General features: G+C 36.8%; 1 protein-coding gene across 2 annotated transcripts; it reads left to right on the forward strand.

Moving 5' to 3' along the window:
• Positions 1-1,485: 1,485 nt before the first annotated feature.
• LOC127862296 (uncharacterized) lies at positions 1,486-11,632 on the forward strand. Of its 2 annotated transcripts, XR_008040536.1 has the most exons (6): positions 1,486-2,324; positions 2,637-3,144; positions 8,049-8,111; positions 9,205-9,239; positions 9,899-10,929; positions 11,106-11,632. XR_008040536.1 is itself a non-coding variant. In XM_052401371.1 (5 exons), exons 1-5 carry the CDS (start codon positions 1,938-1,940, stop codon positions 10,409-10,411), a joined length of 1,506 nt encoding a protein of 501 aa, XP_052257331.1. In that variant the 5' UTR covers positions 1,486-1,937; the 3' UTR covers positions 10,412-11,632. The 2 variants fall into 2 exon arrangements, 1 of the variants encoding a protein (XP_052257331.1); XM_052401371.1 differs by having other exon boundaries at positions 9,899-11,632.
• The last annotated feature ends 4,541 nt before the right edge of the window (positions 11,633-16,173 follow it).

The following is a 16,173-nucleotide window of genomic DNA, read 5'->3' on the forward strand; positions in this document are numbered from 1 at the left end:
GCGTGCGCTCTCATTGGCCAATATCGATTGTATACAACGACGCTCCGCCTAGCGTAGTTAAGACAGACTGACTTGCAAAACTCGCTACAATATTTGTACGCTATCGCGTCCAAATAAAAAATGATATGTGTAAGGTAGTGGAAAGATCATATTAGCAAAAAGATGAATTATGACGTTTCATATTTCAGAAACATATTACAAAATGTATATTACATTTGAATCTTTTAAATTGTACTTATGTGCAACGGATTTTATAGCACCGTCACTGCATTGAACTACGAATGGAAATTCCCTTTAATTCCGACTACATGATTATCACTTTCGGTCATAGAAAGGCCTATGTTATTTAAAGGACAGCACCTTATACTTTACCTTCAAACGGGTGTGCAAAGACCTAGGTTTGCAAGTATTTCATATGCTCTATAAAGTATATCCATGCAAACGTATATGATATACATTGTTTTAATACTTTGATATATTATTTAATTATATTATAAAATCATATTGCAACTTAATGTAAAAAAGATTGAAAGGCTTCTGAATGCGATTAAAAGATCTGTTGGTTCAGTAGGTATTAAAATTAATGAGAATGTCAGGGGCTCACCTTCCAAATTTATGACCAACCTGTTAAACTTTATGGCCAACTTCCATTTTCATCCCACCTTAAAAAATAAGTCACACCCATCACACTGAAAACATGCTGAGTGGATGGTTGAATATACATAGTCTACCAGCCGAATGAAAGTCACCTTGCCAATTTTCAGAACGACTCCTCTGGCATTTTGATAATTTGCAAATTGACGCGTTTCAGAAAAAAATCATAGACTAAAATTAATATAAAGATTGTGCTTGGACAAGCGAAATAGCATTCCTTACCACGAACATATTTCCAATTATTTGTTCATAAATTAACAGTCATCATTCACAATCGGTAAAATAATGAATCGTTTGTCACGCTTTTCATTGATCATTTGGACAATACGCGAGTGTCGTAGTTGTAGTGGAGTTGCTTTTACTTGCAGAGTTGCCTAATTCGAATCCCTAGATAGAAAATATTCATTATACAACTGTTGTTCTTGTAGTTGTAAACATCTATGAACAAGTCCTTTAAAGCTATCATATATTATTTTTACAACTTGGCATGTACATACACATACAATCAAACCACAGTCTGCATGTGTATAAACTCATCGGTATGTTTTGTCTCGGTAGAATTTATTAGACTGGTCTCAATGCTAAACAAAGCTTTTGTTATTGTCTTCCGACTTTCAATAAATTTAACCCGAATTTGAACATTAAGGGAGAACACTGTGCATGAGTAAAATGCCAATCTCATTGATTGGTAATATCTCTTTATTTGAATGCCAATATAAACTTAAGCTAATGTTGAACGACACAGAGTTAAGTTTTGAAATGTGTATTTCATAAACCAGTTTACCATACATGCAAACAGTTACTAAACCATGTGTACTGTACTGACTTGTACAACAAGTTAATGTGTGATATAATGGCATGTACTATTTTATTGTTTATTACATGTTAATTATTGAAATTAAACATTTTTAGAAGCTATTTATGGTATTCCCAATTCATTAATTTAAAACCAAGCTTCACTACACGTACATTCGTAATATTTCCTCGTTGAAGACAGCATGTTTAGTTTACCTATTACAGTTCACTGCAGTTTATGACACATAGTCCATACATTTGTAAAAATAGGTAATACATTTTAAGAGCATATGCAAGCGATAACATGAGCGCGTTAAAACAAATAAATGTACTCAATGTAAAAGCCAAATACCACAATAACAATTGACTTCATAAAACAGAATAATAGAAATAATCGCAGTCAGTGCACTATAGATTTATGGGTTCACGTATGTTCGGCTGATAACGCAGAAACACGAAGATGATACGATAACATTTAACAGTTAAAAATGGCGGCGTCAACACGGAAGTCAAAATGGACTGAAACAAACGAAGCACTATTCGATGTTCTCAAAGAAGCCGATTTACCATTAGAAGTCAAGGTGTATGATGAATATGCTAATCACACAGTTGACTCGGATTTAATAAATTTATCGGACAGCAAATTGTTGATTGTGTGTCGAAAATCGCTCTCCTTCGCAAGGGTTCACATTTTAGAATCAGAATTCTTTGATGGGATACCTATAGAGCAACGAAATGACTTTGAAACTATTGCAGAAAGGGCCAACTATGTTGGAAATGAATATTACATTCCAATGAAATATCCCAGACGTTTGCAAACGGATACCATGATACAGCCTACAAATATGAGATCTGGACGATTGACGTTTACCAAGGTATGTTTTTAACACTTGTTTAGTGCTTATAGAGTGCTCAATTATATCATATCAGGAAACGATACATTCACAGAACACTGTTATAAGTCATAATAATAAATTAGCAAGACAAACCATATCGTTTGGTAATAATCATTGTTATCATAAAAAGCTAATATAAAATTGAAAGCATCAAAGCTCAACCGTTGATTTATATTGTTAATTATATTTCTAGTTTATAATATGTTTCTGATTTGGCGACAGAGAGAACAATATTTCTTTAGAATTGTTTTTAAGTCATAGTTACTTAACGTTGTAGTTTTATGTTTTCAGACCAAAAAGACCGCGACAGTCAACACAGATGGGACTTACACACGTCTCATTCACTGCCTACAAGCACTCAAAGAAGAGAAAATTTGCCCCTTAGCTTTTTCGTTCGTCAACCCAGAGCCCGAAGATGTTGTTCATTTTAATGACGAAAAGGCAGGAAATGCGTTTATATTTGCACAAGGTCCTTTAGCATACTTGGGATGTGTTGATATTCCTTATGTTATTGCGTGGAAACGAGAGCCTGCGTACAAGTCGTACAGTACTGTTCTAATACCTGAGAGCATGTGGAAAGATGTTCGGGTAAAACGGAGAGCTGTGTCGTATGCAACGACAAACATGGAAATAACGACCCGCAGATACCAGATGTGTCAAAATATTGACTTTGTTGAGACTCGCTTATATTGCGTCGATACGGAATTTCAGTACCCAATTATTCTGAGAAGTCCGGATATGTTTAAAGTAATCCGTACTGGAAGCGCATTAAAACAACGGTGTCGCGTTCCATACCGAGGTAAGTTGAATGATCTCTTTTACACTTATACACGTTAGTGCGGGTGTTTCATTTTTTACATATACGCCAATTGTATGTGTTGTGTTTGGGTAAACAAACGAAGTGAAACGCATATAATTTCAGTGGCTACTTTATTATCATTCAACGATAGAAGCGATCAATGCCTAACAACTAACTAACACAGATCAGAGGTCAACATGCAGTTATGAAGAACATGGGGCGGAGCGTTGCTACGCTTCATTTACAAGTAGGCGTGGCGTAGCGGCATTATCTAAATACACAACAATTCTCCCCTTTTAGTTTCATTGATCATACATGTACATAAAAATGAACATACAAACACATGCGTTTACATGTCAATATCAATGTACACAATTCTACCAATTATAATGAATAATCAATAAAACCTTGAACATTTCAAGTTCATGACCTCTTAACTAAGCATGACCTTTTATTCATTATAGCATGCAATCAAAGAACATTAGTGAGCGTCCGAATTCGACACAGGTTGTAAAAACAACTGAGGACCTGTCTTTCTCTCCTGCCAACTAAAGTTAATGTCTGTATGCCACTATAAAACGTAATTGGCCTAACATTAAACCATCAGTGTCATTAGTACTGCAGGCGTTCGGGCGGTCTTCTATTGCGTAATGGATAGCGTCTTTCTGGCAATCGTAAATCCGTATCATTACAACGATTATCCCGGGACTCATTTATTTCCATCGAATTCGGTGCCGGCTGAAGTTCACTAACATTTGTGTTCGCGGCATTTAAATTAGTTTCTAAGGGTGTGAAAACAGGTACATTTATAACAGAATACTTCTGCATTTCCGACGCGCGAGGCTGATCAACATGGCGTTTCCATGTCATATTATTCCCGATATCTACTTTGTATAATAGTGGACCATCTCGAGAAACTATTGACCCAGGGATCCATTTTTCCCTTGAAGTAGGTCTGAAATCTCGCGCTAAGACACGTTGGCCTAATTCGAATTCGCGAACTTTTCTATTGTCAGCCATTGACAATTGCATTTGACCATAAGTGACTCGTGTCTGTGTGTCGGGTATCATCAAATCAAGTTTACTGCGCAAATTCCGACCGAAAAACAGTTTTGCAGGAGTTTCCCCCGTCGTACAATGTGGCGTATTACGATATGCCAACAAGACAGAGTTGATCTTCAAATTGAAATCGGTGTTTTCATGCATTAAAGCGCGCATTGCAGATTTGAAAGAGCCATTGAACCTTTCCAAAAGACCATTTGTGGACGGTTTTGCCACCGCAGTTCTTATATGACATATCCCGTTTCTCTTCATAAACAGAGAAAATTCTTCAGATGTAAATTGACAACCATTGTCTGACACTAATTGCTTGGGCAAGCCGTATCTTGCGAATATTGTACGCAATTCTTCAATTGTTCTTTCAGAAGTTATCGATTTCATTTCGATGACCTCTGGCCATTTCGAATGAGCATCTATAATAACCAAGAACATGCGTCCAAGAAATGGACCTATGAAATCTACATGTATTCGCTCCCAACTTGACGTAGGCCATTCCCACGGGTGTAACTGAACTTTCGCGGGCGATTTCTGTTGCATCTGACACGGTTCGCATCTTTTAACCATGTGTTCGATGTCAGTGTCAATGCCAGGCCATCAGACGTAACTACGCGCTAGTGCCTTCATTTTAACGATACCTGGATGGCTGATGTGCAATAAATCAAGCACACGTTCGCGAATCTTAATGGGAATTATCACCCTAATGCCCCACATTAAGCATCCGTGGTGAATCGTTAATTCATTTCGTCGCGCGTAATAGCCTTTCAAAAGAGGGTCATTATCATTGGTATTCCAACCTTGATGTACTTGCCTAAATACACGTGACATAACGCGCTCCCGCCTAGTTTCACGGCTGATTTCCGCGCTCGTGACCGGAATTTGTTCTAACTGAGAAGTGTAGAACACGTCTTCAACTGAAATTTCTTTACCCCTTTCCTTTGACGGCGCGGGTAAACGCGACAATCCGTCCACATTAGTATGCATTTAAGTACTTTTGTACTGTATATCGTAATCGAATCCAGAGAGAAATATAGCATATCTCTGAACGCGTGCGGCAGTCGTTGCCGGAATGCTTTTGCTCGGGCTGAATATTGAAGTGAGGGGTTGGCAATCAGTAACCAATGTGAACTTTCTACCATAGAGATATGGGTAATACTTTTGAACTGCCCAATAAATTGCCAATGCTTTCTATCGATTTGAGCATATTTCATTTCAGTTTTGGTAAGTGACCTTGATGCGAACGCGATCGGCTTTTCTGAGCCATCTGGCATAACGTGTGACAATATACCGGAAATACCGAACGGTGAGGCATCCGACGCGAGCCTAACCGGAAGTTCCGGGTAGTAGTGTGTAAGAACAGGTTCCGTAATGAGAAGTGTTTTCGACTTTTCGAACGCGCTCTGGCATTCTTTTGACCAGACGAATTTTCGATTTTTCTCGATGCAACGCGTTCATGGGCGCGAGATCTGGCAGAAAACGAGGGTAATAATTGAGTACCCCGAGATATGCCCTAAGTGATGTAACATCACATGGAGGTGGTGTATTCAATACCGCCTCTACTTTATCCTGACACTTCCATACACCTTGTTCGTCAATTTCATGACCACAGAATGTAATCCTTGGCACGAAAAACTCACACTTGTCCTTATTTACTTTAATTCCATATTGCTGTATTTTGATCGTTAGCAACTCCTTGGTTTCGTCCTCGCATTCTAGTTGTAGGTACGCTTGTCGTATATCAAGCTTGCTGTATTTTCGACCATTTGACAGATTGGCGAAAATGTCCTCGATTCTTGGGAGAGGATATCTATCAACCTTGATTGATTGATTTACGGTAACCTTAAAATCACCGCATATTCTCACATCGCCGTTTCCTTTTACGACAGGAACGATCGGTGTCGCCCATTCACTGGTGTCCACTTTTGAGATGATTCCTTGACTCTCGAGACTGTCCAGTTCTTTCTCTATTTTTGGCTTAATAGAGTACGGTACCGGCCTAGCCTTTATGAATTTAGGCTGAGCATTTTCATTTAGGGTGAGCCTTGCCTTAATGCCCTTCACCTGTCCTATACCGTCACTAAACACGTCTTTATGTTTGTCAAGTATATAATTTAGACGTACCTTCAGGCCTTCCGTTGTCACAGAGTTCACGTTAAAAAGTGTGTCCCAGTCCAGTCTGATGTGACTCAGCCAGTCCCTTCCGAACAGTGCAGGCCCATCACCTTTTACGACGCAAAGTCGCATTGTTCGCGATTGTCCATTATAACTGACATGCACCATAACTGTCCCTTGTTGCTCTATGACATCGCCTGAATATGTCTTCAGTATGGAAAAAGCAGGATCGAGCTTCATATTTCCGAATCGTTTTCGGAAATCCTTGTTTGATATGAGGGTAACTGCTGATCCTGTATCAAGCTCCATGGGTACCTCGACATCGTTAATCTTCGGCTTTACGATGAATTTCCCGTTGTCTCCTTTGTTCACAGTGTTGATCACTGAAACGTTTTCCTCCATACACTGCACCGACATAAGCTTCCTACATATGTCCCTTTGCTTTACAGTGATGACAAACTGCATCTTTCAGTCTGCATTTCTCGGAGGGGTGGTTAGTTTTTCCACAATTGATGTACTTGCTGCTCTCTTAGGCATGTTTGTGATGCTTCCATTTCTTGGGTTTTGTTGAATGTCCAACTCGATTGACAGGCACATCGGCGGCTGCCGATAACTGTAACTCGGCGGCGTCCTTATGTGCAGCTTCCATGGCAAGCGCTATTTCTATGGCATTTTGCTGTGTCAAATCAGCGATTGACAATAATCTTCGCTGTGTTCCCGCATCCACAAGTCCACAAACGAACCTGTCCCTTAAAGAATCGTTCAAGTTCGATCCGAATTCACAGAATTCTGCCAACTTCCGAAGTGAAGTTACGTAACAACTCACACTTTCGCCCACTGCTTGTTTCCTCTTGTGAAACCGGAATCGTTCCGCGATTATTAACGGTTTCGGGCACAAATGAGTTTGTAAAAGCTGACAAAGTTCCACATACGATTTCTCGGACGGCTTTGCTGGTACGGTAAGGTTCCTTAACAACCCGTGCGTCTTTTCACCGAGGAGTGTTAAAAGTCCTGCCACTTTTCGTTCATTATCGATGTCATTGACCATAAAGTACTGTTCAAGTCGTTCCTGGTAGGAAGTCCATGTTTCGACATTGCTGTCATATGCGTTAATGTTCCCAATCAGGCCCGTTGCCATTCTGTGTTTATATCCAGAATTTCACGCACAATCTTATTAAACGGATAAAATTCTCGAAATATAATCCACAAATTTTTTATCCTCGTCGCCAGTTTGTTGTGTTTGGGTAAACAAACGAAGTGAAACGCATATAATTTCAGTGGCTACTTTATTATCATTCAACGATAGAAGCGATCAATGCCTAACAACTAACTAACACAGATCAGAGGTCAACATGCAGTTATGAAGAACATGGGGCGGAGCGTTGCTACGCTTCATTTACAAGTAGGCGTGGCGTAGCGGCATTATCTAAATACACAACAGTATGCATAATTAAAAATCAAAGTCAAACATGTTACCATTGAGAGTTCATATAAAGAAGCAAATTCCTAATGAAAACATAAAATACTCAAGTTGCAGCTTCAACTTGTGTTTGTTCCTCAAGCATTTGTCTTCTAAATCTTAAAGCAATCGGCATACTCAATACACTTTATCATGTGCACTTTGAAACTAGTGATTAATTTACAATATAACAATAACGCGTATTTTACCAGTCAAAAACGACACGCCATATGCATCTTTTCTTAAAATGTGTCATAAAATTGAATTTTATTTTAAGAATCATCCGAAGAAGAACAAGAAGACGAAAACGAAGAACCAACGGAGAATCCTACTGAACAACGTAAGTTTTTTTTAGTGTTTTGAAGTATATTTTCCTTCGTTTTATATTCAAATCGTCAATTGCCTTAAAAATGATACGCGGGTTGTGACTAGTATATTTACTTCCTGACAATGTGCCTGCGGTGTTTCCTATATAATGTATTTATTTACAAAATCAAATTATATTAATGAGATAATATACAAAACATATCAGCAAACTAGTTCTGCCAGTTCGATACTTTGTTTAACCCATTTAAGCATAGTGGACTCTCCCATCCTAGTAAATTGGATCAATTTATTTCCAAAATTAAAGATGTCTAGTATATTTATTTCTATGTTAAGAATATGCGGCGTCTCATCTGGGTCTACGCTGTTTGCCGAGGCCTTTTTTCTAGACGCTAGGCATAAATGGGTTAGGCTCATGGACACGTTAACGTTGCTTCCTTGATATGTGTGATAGTGAGGACACGTGAGGACGTTGCTTTCTTGATATGTGTGATAGTGAGGACACGTTAACGTTGCTTTCTTGATATGTGTGATAGTGAGGACACATGAGGACGTTGCTTTCTTGATATGCGTGATAGTGGGGACATGTTAACGTTGCTTTCTTGATATGTGTGATAGTGAGGACACGTGAGGACGTTGCTTTCTTGATATGTGTGATAGTGAGGACACGTTAACGTTGCTTTCTTGATATGTGTGATAGTGAGGACACGTGAGGACGTTGCTTTCTTGATATGTGTGATAGTGAGGACACGTTAACGTTGCTTTCTTGATATGTGTGATAGTGAGGCAAGTGAGGACGTTGCTTTCTTGATATGTGTGATAGTGAGGACACGCTAACGTTGCTTTCTTGATATGTGTGATAGTGAGGACACGTGAGGACGTTGCTTTCTTGATATGTTTGATAGTGAGGACACGTTAACGTTGCTTTCTTAATATGTGTGATAGTGAGGACACGTGAGGACGTTGCTTTCTTGATATGTGTGATAGTGAGGACACGTTAACGTTGCTTTCTTGATATGTGTGATAGTGAGGACACGCACGAAGAAAAAAAAACACTTAGGTTGACGTAATGCGTATGCCTAACTCAGTTTTTGTTTGTGTTATTTTAGCATCTGTAGCAGGCGATGCATACGAAGAACGGCATGTGAGTGAAATTCCCTTCTTTCCCTTTCCTTATTTGTTTTTCACTATTTGTTTTCCATTATCCAATTAACGGTTCACACAATCAACCGCCCAATGGTTCGTTTGAATTTGTCAGTCACCTTTTATATTCGACGTTTGTTTATCTACCGCTCTATTAAAGACTCATTATAAGACATTCAGTATCGATCCATTTTTTCAAGTTATATAGAGGATATTTGTTGGATTCGGTGGATTATCGATTTTAATTCACGAGTGATCATAGAAAATAATATTTTCACGAGTGGCGCAGCCACGAGTGAAAATATATTTTTTCTATGATCACGAGTGAATTAAAAACGATATTCCACCGAATCCAACAAATTTTCTTTTCATTTTATGCTTTTTTTTCACCGTTTATATACATTGTTAAAGAGTTTAACTAAAGAATTTCGCTGGGATAATGACGTCATTTCGTCAAAAAAATGACGTTATTTCGCAGTAAACAGTGAAAATTATCGATAATTTTCACCGATAATTTTCACTGTTTGAAACAGTGAAATTATCAGTTTTAATTCACTAATATTTCTCTATAAACCACCGGAAAGCATAAAATAAATTGATGTAACCGTTTTGTATTTACATTTAAACATTTGAAAATCCAACGTGTACCTTTCCTTACAGAAATATAAGATGAAATCACATGTAAAATCAGACCATGGGGAAAAATCGACCATTACAGCGGATTATGACTATACTGAGGCGTACAATCGAATAGATCTTGACAAACGTTACGTCGTCATATTCACAGATAAGGAAAAGCCACTCGCTGTCAGCTCTAGTGATAACTATGAAAGAAAAACTCCCGAAACTTGGGTCATTAATTTTGATCCATTATCTGAAAAGGAGAAAGAAGAAATTGAGACCCCGGGAAAATCCGATGAAGATTTTTATGCATTGACTGTTTTAAAGCTGTGCTATCTGCTATGTTTCTGTGGACTGCTCGATGTTGCCATGGTTTGTTATCGGCATAAACTGGACGGGGAGTTCTTCAGGATGGCAAAACAAGACGTCATTTTGAACAAACCGTTTTCTCTCTCTGAACTGGAAAAGGTGAAATTTGACCAAATTATTCAAGGGTGGCGGCCGAAGGTGAAAGACAGCATTTCTACTGCGCATGTAACATACCAGTTTTAAGCGAAAACACCCAAAAATAGCCGAATACTAGTTCTAATCAATTCGTGACACAATTGAATTTGAGAATTTGTCAAGATAATTTTAACAGACAACTTCTCAAAACAACTAAAATAAGTATAGGTGACAAGTAACACAACTTGTCTTAAGACTGTGATACTCAGTAATATCATATGACCGTTGATACAAAAATATAGTCATGTCCGCATTGGTGTGTTACGGCTTTACCCTTGCATGCGAGATGATTATTATTATTTGAAGTATATCATGCTAAGGCTTAAAAAATGTCAAAAAGCCAGAGATATAGATGATACGTGTAATTATGTTTTTCACCGCGACATAAAATATCGCAATATCGATGCATCCAATACGAAGCTCGCGATTTGCAATTCTACACTGTCTTCGCTATCTGCATATGTATCGCGTCATTTTGCGTCGTTTATTATCTGTAATCACTAAAAAAACTTCTTAAAAAAGAGTGTCATTATGATAGTGTCGCATATGTGAAACAAGTCAATAAGGTCGCGCTATACTAATACAACTCATGTAATTAATGTGAAACATTCCAGTTTTGCAGAAAATAAAGTAAGTATATTGCACGCTGGGACACCCATAACCATATCTGTAATCACTAAAAAAACTTCTTAAAAAAGAGTGTCATTATGATAGTGTCGCATATGTGAAACAAGTCAATAAGGTCGCGCTATACTAATGCAACTCATGTAATTAATGTGAAACATTCCAGTTTTGCAGAAAATAAAGTAAGTATATTGCACACCCATAACCATATATTTCCTAAAGAGCTTTCTAAGTTTAATGCTTTTAAGAACAAAAAAGGAATGTCATTTGGTATGGAAAAATGAACTTTTTACGAATCATAATTCCCTTTTTGTAACGTTTTTTTTCGGCTACTTTTTAATTCATTGTAAATCGCGTTTCTCGCAAGTCTCCCACTGTAGTCTCAAATCTTTAAACACAACAGTTACTTTTGTTGTGATTTTAATGCTTTCCCTGCGCACAGTTTGAAAAAAATATAATAGCAAAACAAACGAGTGTTATTAACTGTTAACAAGTCTTCCAATAAATAAAGATGACTTTTAGAGAGTATAGCATCAATTTTTTAGTATACTGTAACCTTTAGGAACTTGTTCTTTCGTTCTTTCGTTGCCACTGACAGTCGATGTATTACTTTCAACCCTTTTCTAATAAATTATCAGACAATAATCTTTTGTTATATGACATAACCACTAAGTGACCAGAATTTGTTGAGTTTGCTGCTAATTTTAAGATCGCAAGTAGCAATAATTTAGTCATACCAACTATTACAGTAATCCAAGGGTTACTGTCTCTACAATTGTGATAAATCACGAACTTTCGTTTATAGTAAACTTATAGTAAATATAGTTCAATGTAAATAAAGCTTTATTTTAGGCACGCACATATAGTGTCGCTCTTTTTGAGAAGGTACGGTTATTAATTGTGCGAGGCGTTTGAACCGGAATATATTAAAATTCATAGATATATCTGTCATGTATACAAAGACGTTTCATTACATAGAGTAACCATTCTCGTGTATTGAATCAGTGTCCGTCCCAGTTTTGTAATGGTTATACAGGAGTATAATTTAAATTTTATAGATTTGCCTTCCATACAGACAGACAGACAGACAGACAGACAGACAGACAGACAGACAGACAGACAGACAGACAGACAGACAGACAGACAGACAGACAGACAGACAGACAGACAGACAGACAGACAGACAGATATTTTATTTGACTTGCACAATGTAGATCGTCAACATCACATGTGGTTGGTATTGATATATGTCAACATGTATATGCGCAGAAAAAAATAAGTGTCAGCAAAACAAATGTATAGTGAAGTACAGAGGATGAACAATTGGTAAATTACCTTAACACATTCGATCTGATACTCAACGATTCCTTAACAAATAAACTAAGTTTTATTACTTCAGACCTATTGGTTGATTGTAGTAATTGTACATACGGAATAACAGATGGATCATTATAGTAACATTTTTTATTTATTTATTTCTTATATCAACAAGTGTTGAACAAATACATACAACATTAAATTCGGCCTCAATATCCGTGGCATTACAACACAGACAATATCTGTATTGTCTAGCAATAGTGTTTTCATTATATCTACCACTCTTTATACGAAGGGAGTGAACCGATAATCTTAATCGGCATAAATAAAAAATTTCGGAACTATGTCCAGGTAATTCTCATATTAAAAGTTTGACTTAAATATTCTACACATGTCTAACATTGTACCATTTTCTAGTGTACGGTACCGATTTTGTTTACATGCATCTATAATTCTAGATTTTTAAATGAGATTTAAAATTTTAACATTAATATCATGAATGCTGTTAAAAACATTACTGAACCAGTAATTATCCAATAATTTCTTGATGTTATGAATCCACTTTCGGCAGCGTCTGGCGTAGTCTGATACTCCAATGTTATATACAGTTTTATATACATATATACATATAACTGCTTGATAAAAAGCAGTATTCATATGTCATTATACCTTAATTTAAACACAATATATCAAAAAATGAACACATGTTTATTCAAACTCTTCCCTATGAAACTTATGTCATAAAGGCAAATCCCAAAGCATACCTTTGTCAAACAATCAAATGGGAACTTATGTTTCTCAAAATATATATTGTAGATAACGATGCGCTCAACAATTAATTATTTGCAATATCGTAGTTTGTATTTGACACTTGTTGCCTTGAGCTCCCAAATGATAATAAGCACTTTAAAACAAATATCAATACCAAAGACGGGTACTTTACAATTTATTTTCATACGTTTTTTAAACAAATATACAATTTTGAGTAATGCAAAACTTCGTTTGGTTGCATTCCAGCATCACGCGTACCTTTCGGCATCTGAGCTGCTGTAATATCTTCGAAAAGCCCTATATAGATACAAACAGTAAAACTTGAAACCAATGCACCAACGTCTTTGCTGATTGCTTAAAAAGATATTTACAAATATGTTTCAGATAACTGATCAGTATTGTAGCCCTCTGGCATTTAATTTCGCCATTATAAAATAGAGTATTTAGTTAATTAAACTGACTACCTTGGGAAGAAAGAACGGATGAGGCAAATGAAAGGAAGCAGTTAAAGTACCAAAAACTGGCAGTTATGTAAAGGGAGAGAGGGTTCATCTTCCCTGTAGAAGTAGGATGTAGGGGATTCCCTGCACAATCCGTGTGGAAAGCGCTAAGAGCTTTGGACATCAAAGGCAGGAAAAGTTCTGTACGAGCCCTTGGTAAGGCAGCAGAGAGGGCGTCCAGTTGGCTCTGGCTACGACGCAATGAAACACCATGGAAGCTATCACAGACGAGTAGTGCTTGATCAACACTGCCGCCCCGCCATCAAAAGGGTGTTCCGAAATAAGGGGTTAAACACCTGATGACTGATGGAAACTCGGCTGAATACGTCTGTGTTACGCAGTAACCACTGTATCACTCAACGAGATAAATATATGTTGTACATCACAAACACAGGAAAGCGTTACGAATCCTGATTTTCGTGTGGTATATAGGGGCGAGTTTGGAATATGACTTTGTTTACGCATACAATCCCAGAGACCAGGGTACGCGATACGCGATTGTATTATCAGACGACCAGCCGATTGCTGTTAGTTCATTTGACACTTATTGAAGTAAAATGCCCTACACATGGGTCATGATCTTTGATCTCAAGTGGTTGAAACGTTTATTCTCTGGAAGATGTAGATTAAAGCTTGAAAATCCAAACACTGGCAGTAAATGCTTGGTAAATGTTTACAAGTACACCTTTATCGATGTGAGTTTTAAGCTTAAGTTTATTTAATCACATACCACCACCCTCCCTCCATTCGCTGTTCATGTCTGTGGTGAGCGTATTTTTTTATGTCATAAAGTATTGAATATATTTTTTTTAACAATTCGATTTTGAAAATCGATGCGATGTTCTTCCAATTGAAAAAAATCGTATAATTTGTTTGTTGCAAAAATGCTTTATTACCCAGCCCATTTACCGCTTACGTACAAAAGTCGATTTTCCGCGTAATTACAAGGTCAATGTCCCGTTTATCGAGTCAAAGCCAACAAGCACTGGTTGAAGTACGTGATACTCATGAAAAACAAGTACATATATCCTTATTAAATAATGGTTTCAGTAATTACAAACATAATTAGAACGTAGTGAATGAAGAGGTATTTATTGTCATCAATTTAAATACCTTTGTATTCGCAACGTTATAAATAAGTATAATTGCATAATACGAGGTAATTACTTAATGTGCATTAAAGATCAATCACATATTTGAATTATTTACTGATGTTTTGCTTGTGTGTTCATGATGTCGTCGTTTTGTTTCACTTTCTTTAATTTGTTCACAATACAGTATTGAATGCTTTGCCTTTCATTCATCGCTGAGTCGAGGAGGTTCATTATACACATTAATCATTATGTAAGAAAGCAAACAAGAGATGTGTTTGTCAGAAACACAGTGCCCCCTACTGCGCCGCTTTGAAGCCATATATTTGACCTTTGACCTTGAAGAATGACCTTGACCTTGACATTTCACCACTCATAATGTGCAGCTTCATGAGATACACATGCATGCCAAATATCAAGTTGCTATCTTCAATATTAAAAAAGTTATGACCAAGGTTAAAGTTTTGTGACAGAAACACATACACACAAAAACACACAATGGCAGACAGGCCAAAAACAATATACCCCCGATCATTCGATCCGGGGGCATAAAAAAGTGACAACTAAATCAACAACTCACAGTGAGTTTTAATTCAAGCAGACATTTATTTTCTCAACTCCTGTTAATCGTGTTGTGATTAAAACATTTGCTCTCCATTATTTATTTCAACCAACTTCATTTCAGAAAAGTCTAAAAGCTTTTGTCATTGTTTTAATTGCCGTTCAGTGTTTTCAAGTGCCTTCTTAGCAATCACTGACAAAGTCAGCGTGGACGAAAGCGGTAGGAGTATCCCATGGCTCATCTGTGCCTTTTGAGAATGTTTCGAAAACATGCAAGTTACAAACAAAACTGTTAATGATTTCCCAATATTTCCCAATCTTAATAACACATCTGAATCCGATTTTGAGTTTTAGGTAAACGGTAATTCGTTACATTGTTTATGTTTTTTACCCATTTAGTGTTTTTTTCTCGAACACTTTAATAGCAACTGAGTAAAAAGTTATACTTTACAATAAGTAAGGTGGGATATCCTTGTGTAACGATCATTAAAGCTTTTTTCATCATTCTCGTTTTTCTTCTTACATATAATAATTCATAAATGATATTCCATATGGGCAATTACTTAAAAGTATGTATTTATATATATCACAAACAATGAGTTGCTGTTAAGCATGCCTTAAACAATGAAAGGTTTTCTTCCTTAATTATATTTTCTCAGAGCTGTGTTTCTTATTAAATAAATTAACCAAGAATATAAATCATCGCCTTTCTTTACTGGGGTGTGTCATTATGTGGCAGGAAGTGTTGTAAACGAGAACTAAATCATTTTAAATATGCTTGTTAGTTAGCCAAACCGTTTGACAAAACTAAAAAAAACTAAAACATTCATGAGATGTATAAGAATTGAAAGAATTTTTGATGTTTCACAAAAGACGAACAAACTTAACCGATTAATACTATAAGAAAGGACCATCATGTATGATTATGAACCGTTACAAATGTGCA

This window comes from Dreissena polymorpha, chromosome 16 (assembly GCF_020536995.1).
Source record: "Dreissena polymorpha isolate Duluth1 chromosome 16, UMN_Dpol_1.0, whole genome shotgun sequence".
Lineage (NCBI taxonomy): Eukaryota > Metazoa > Mollusca > Bivalvia > Myida > Dreissenidae > Dreissena > Dreissena polymorpha.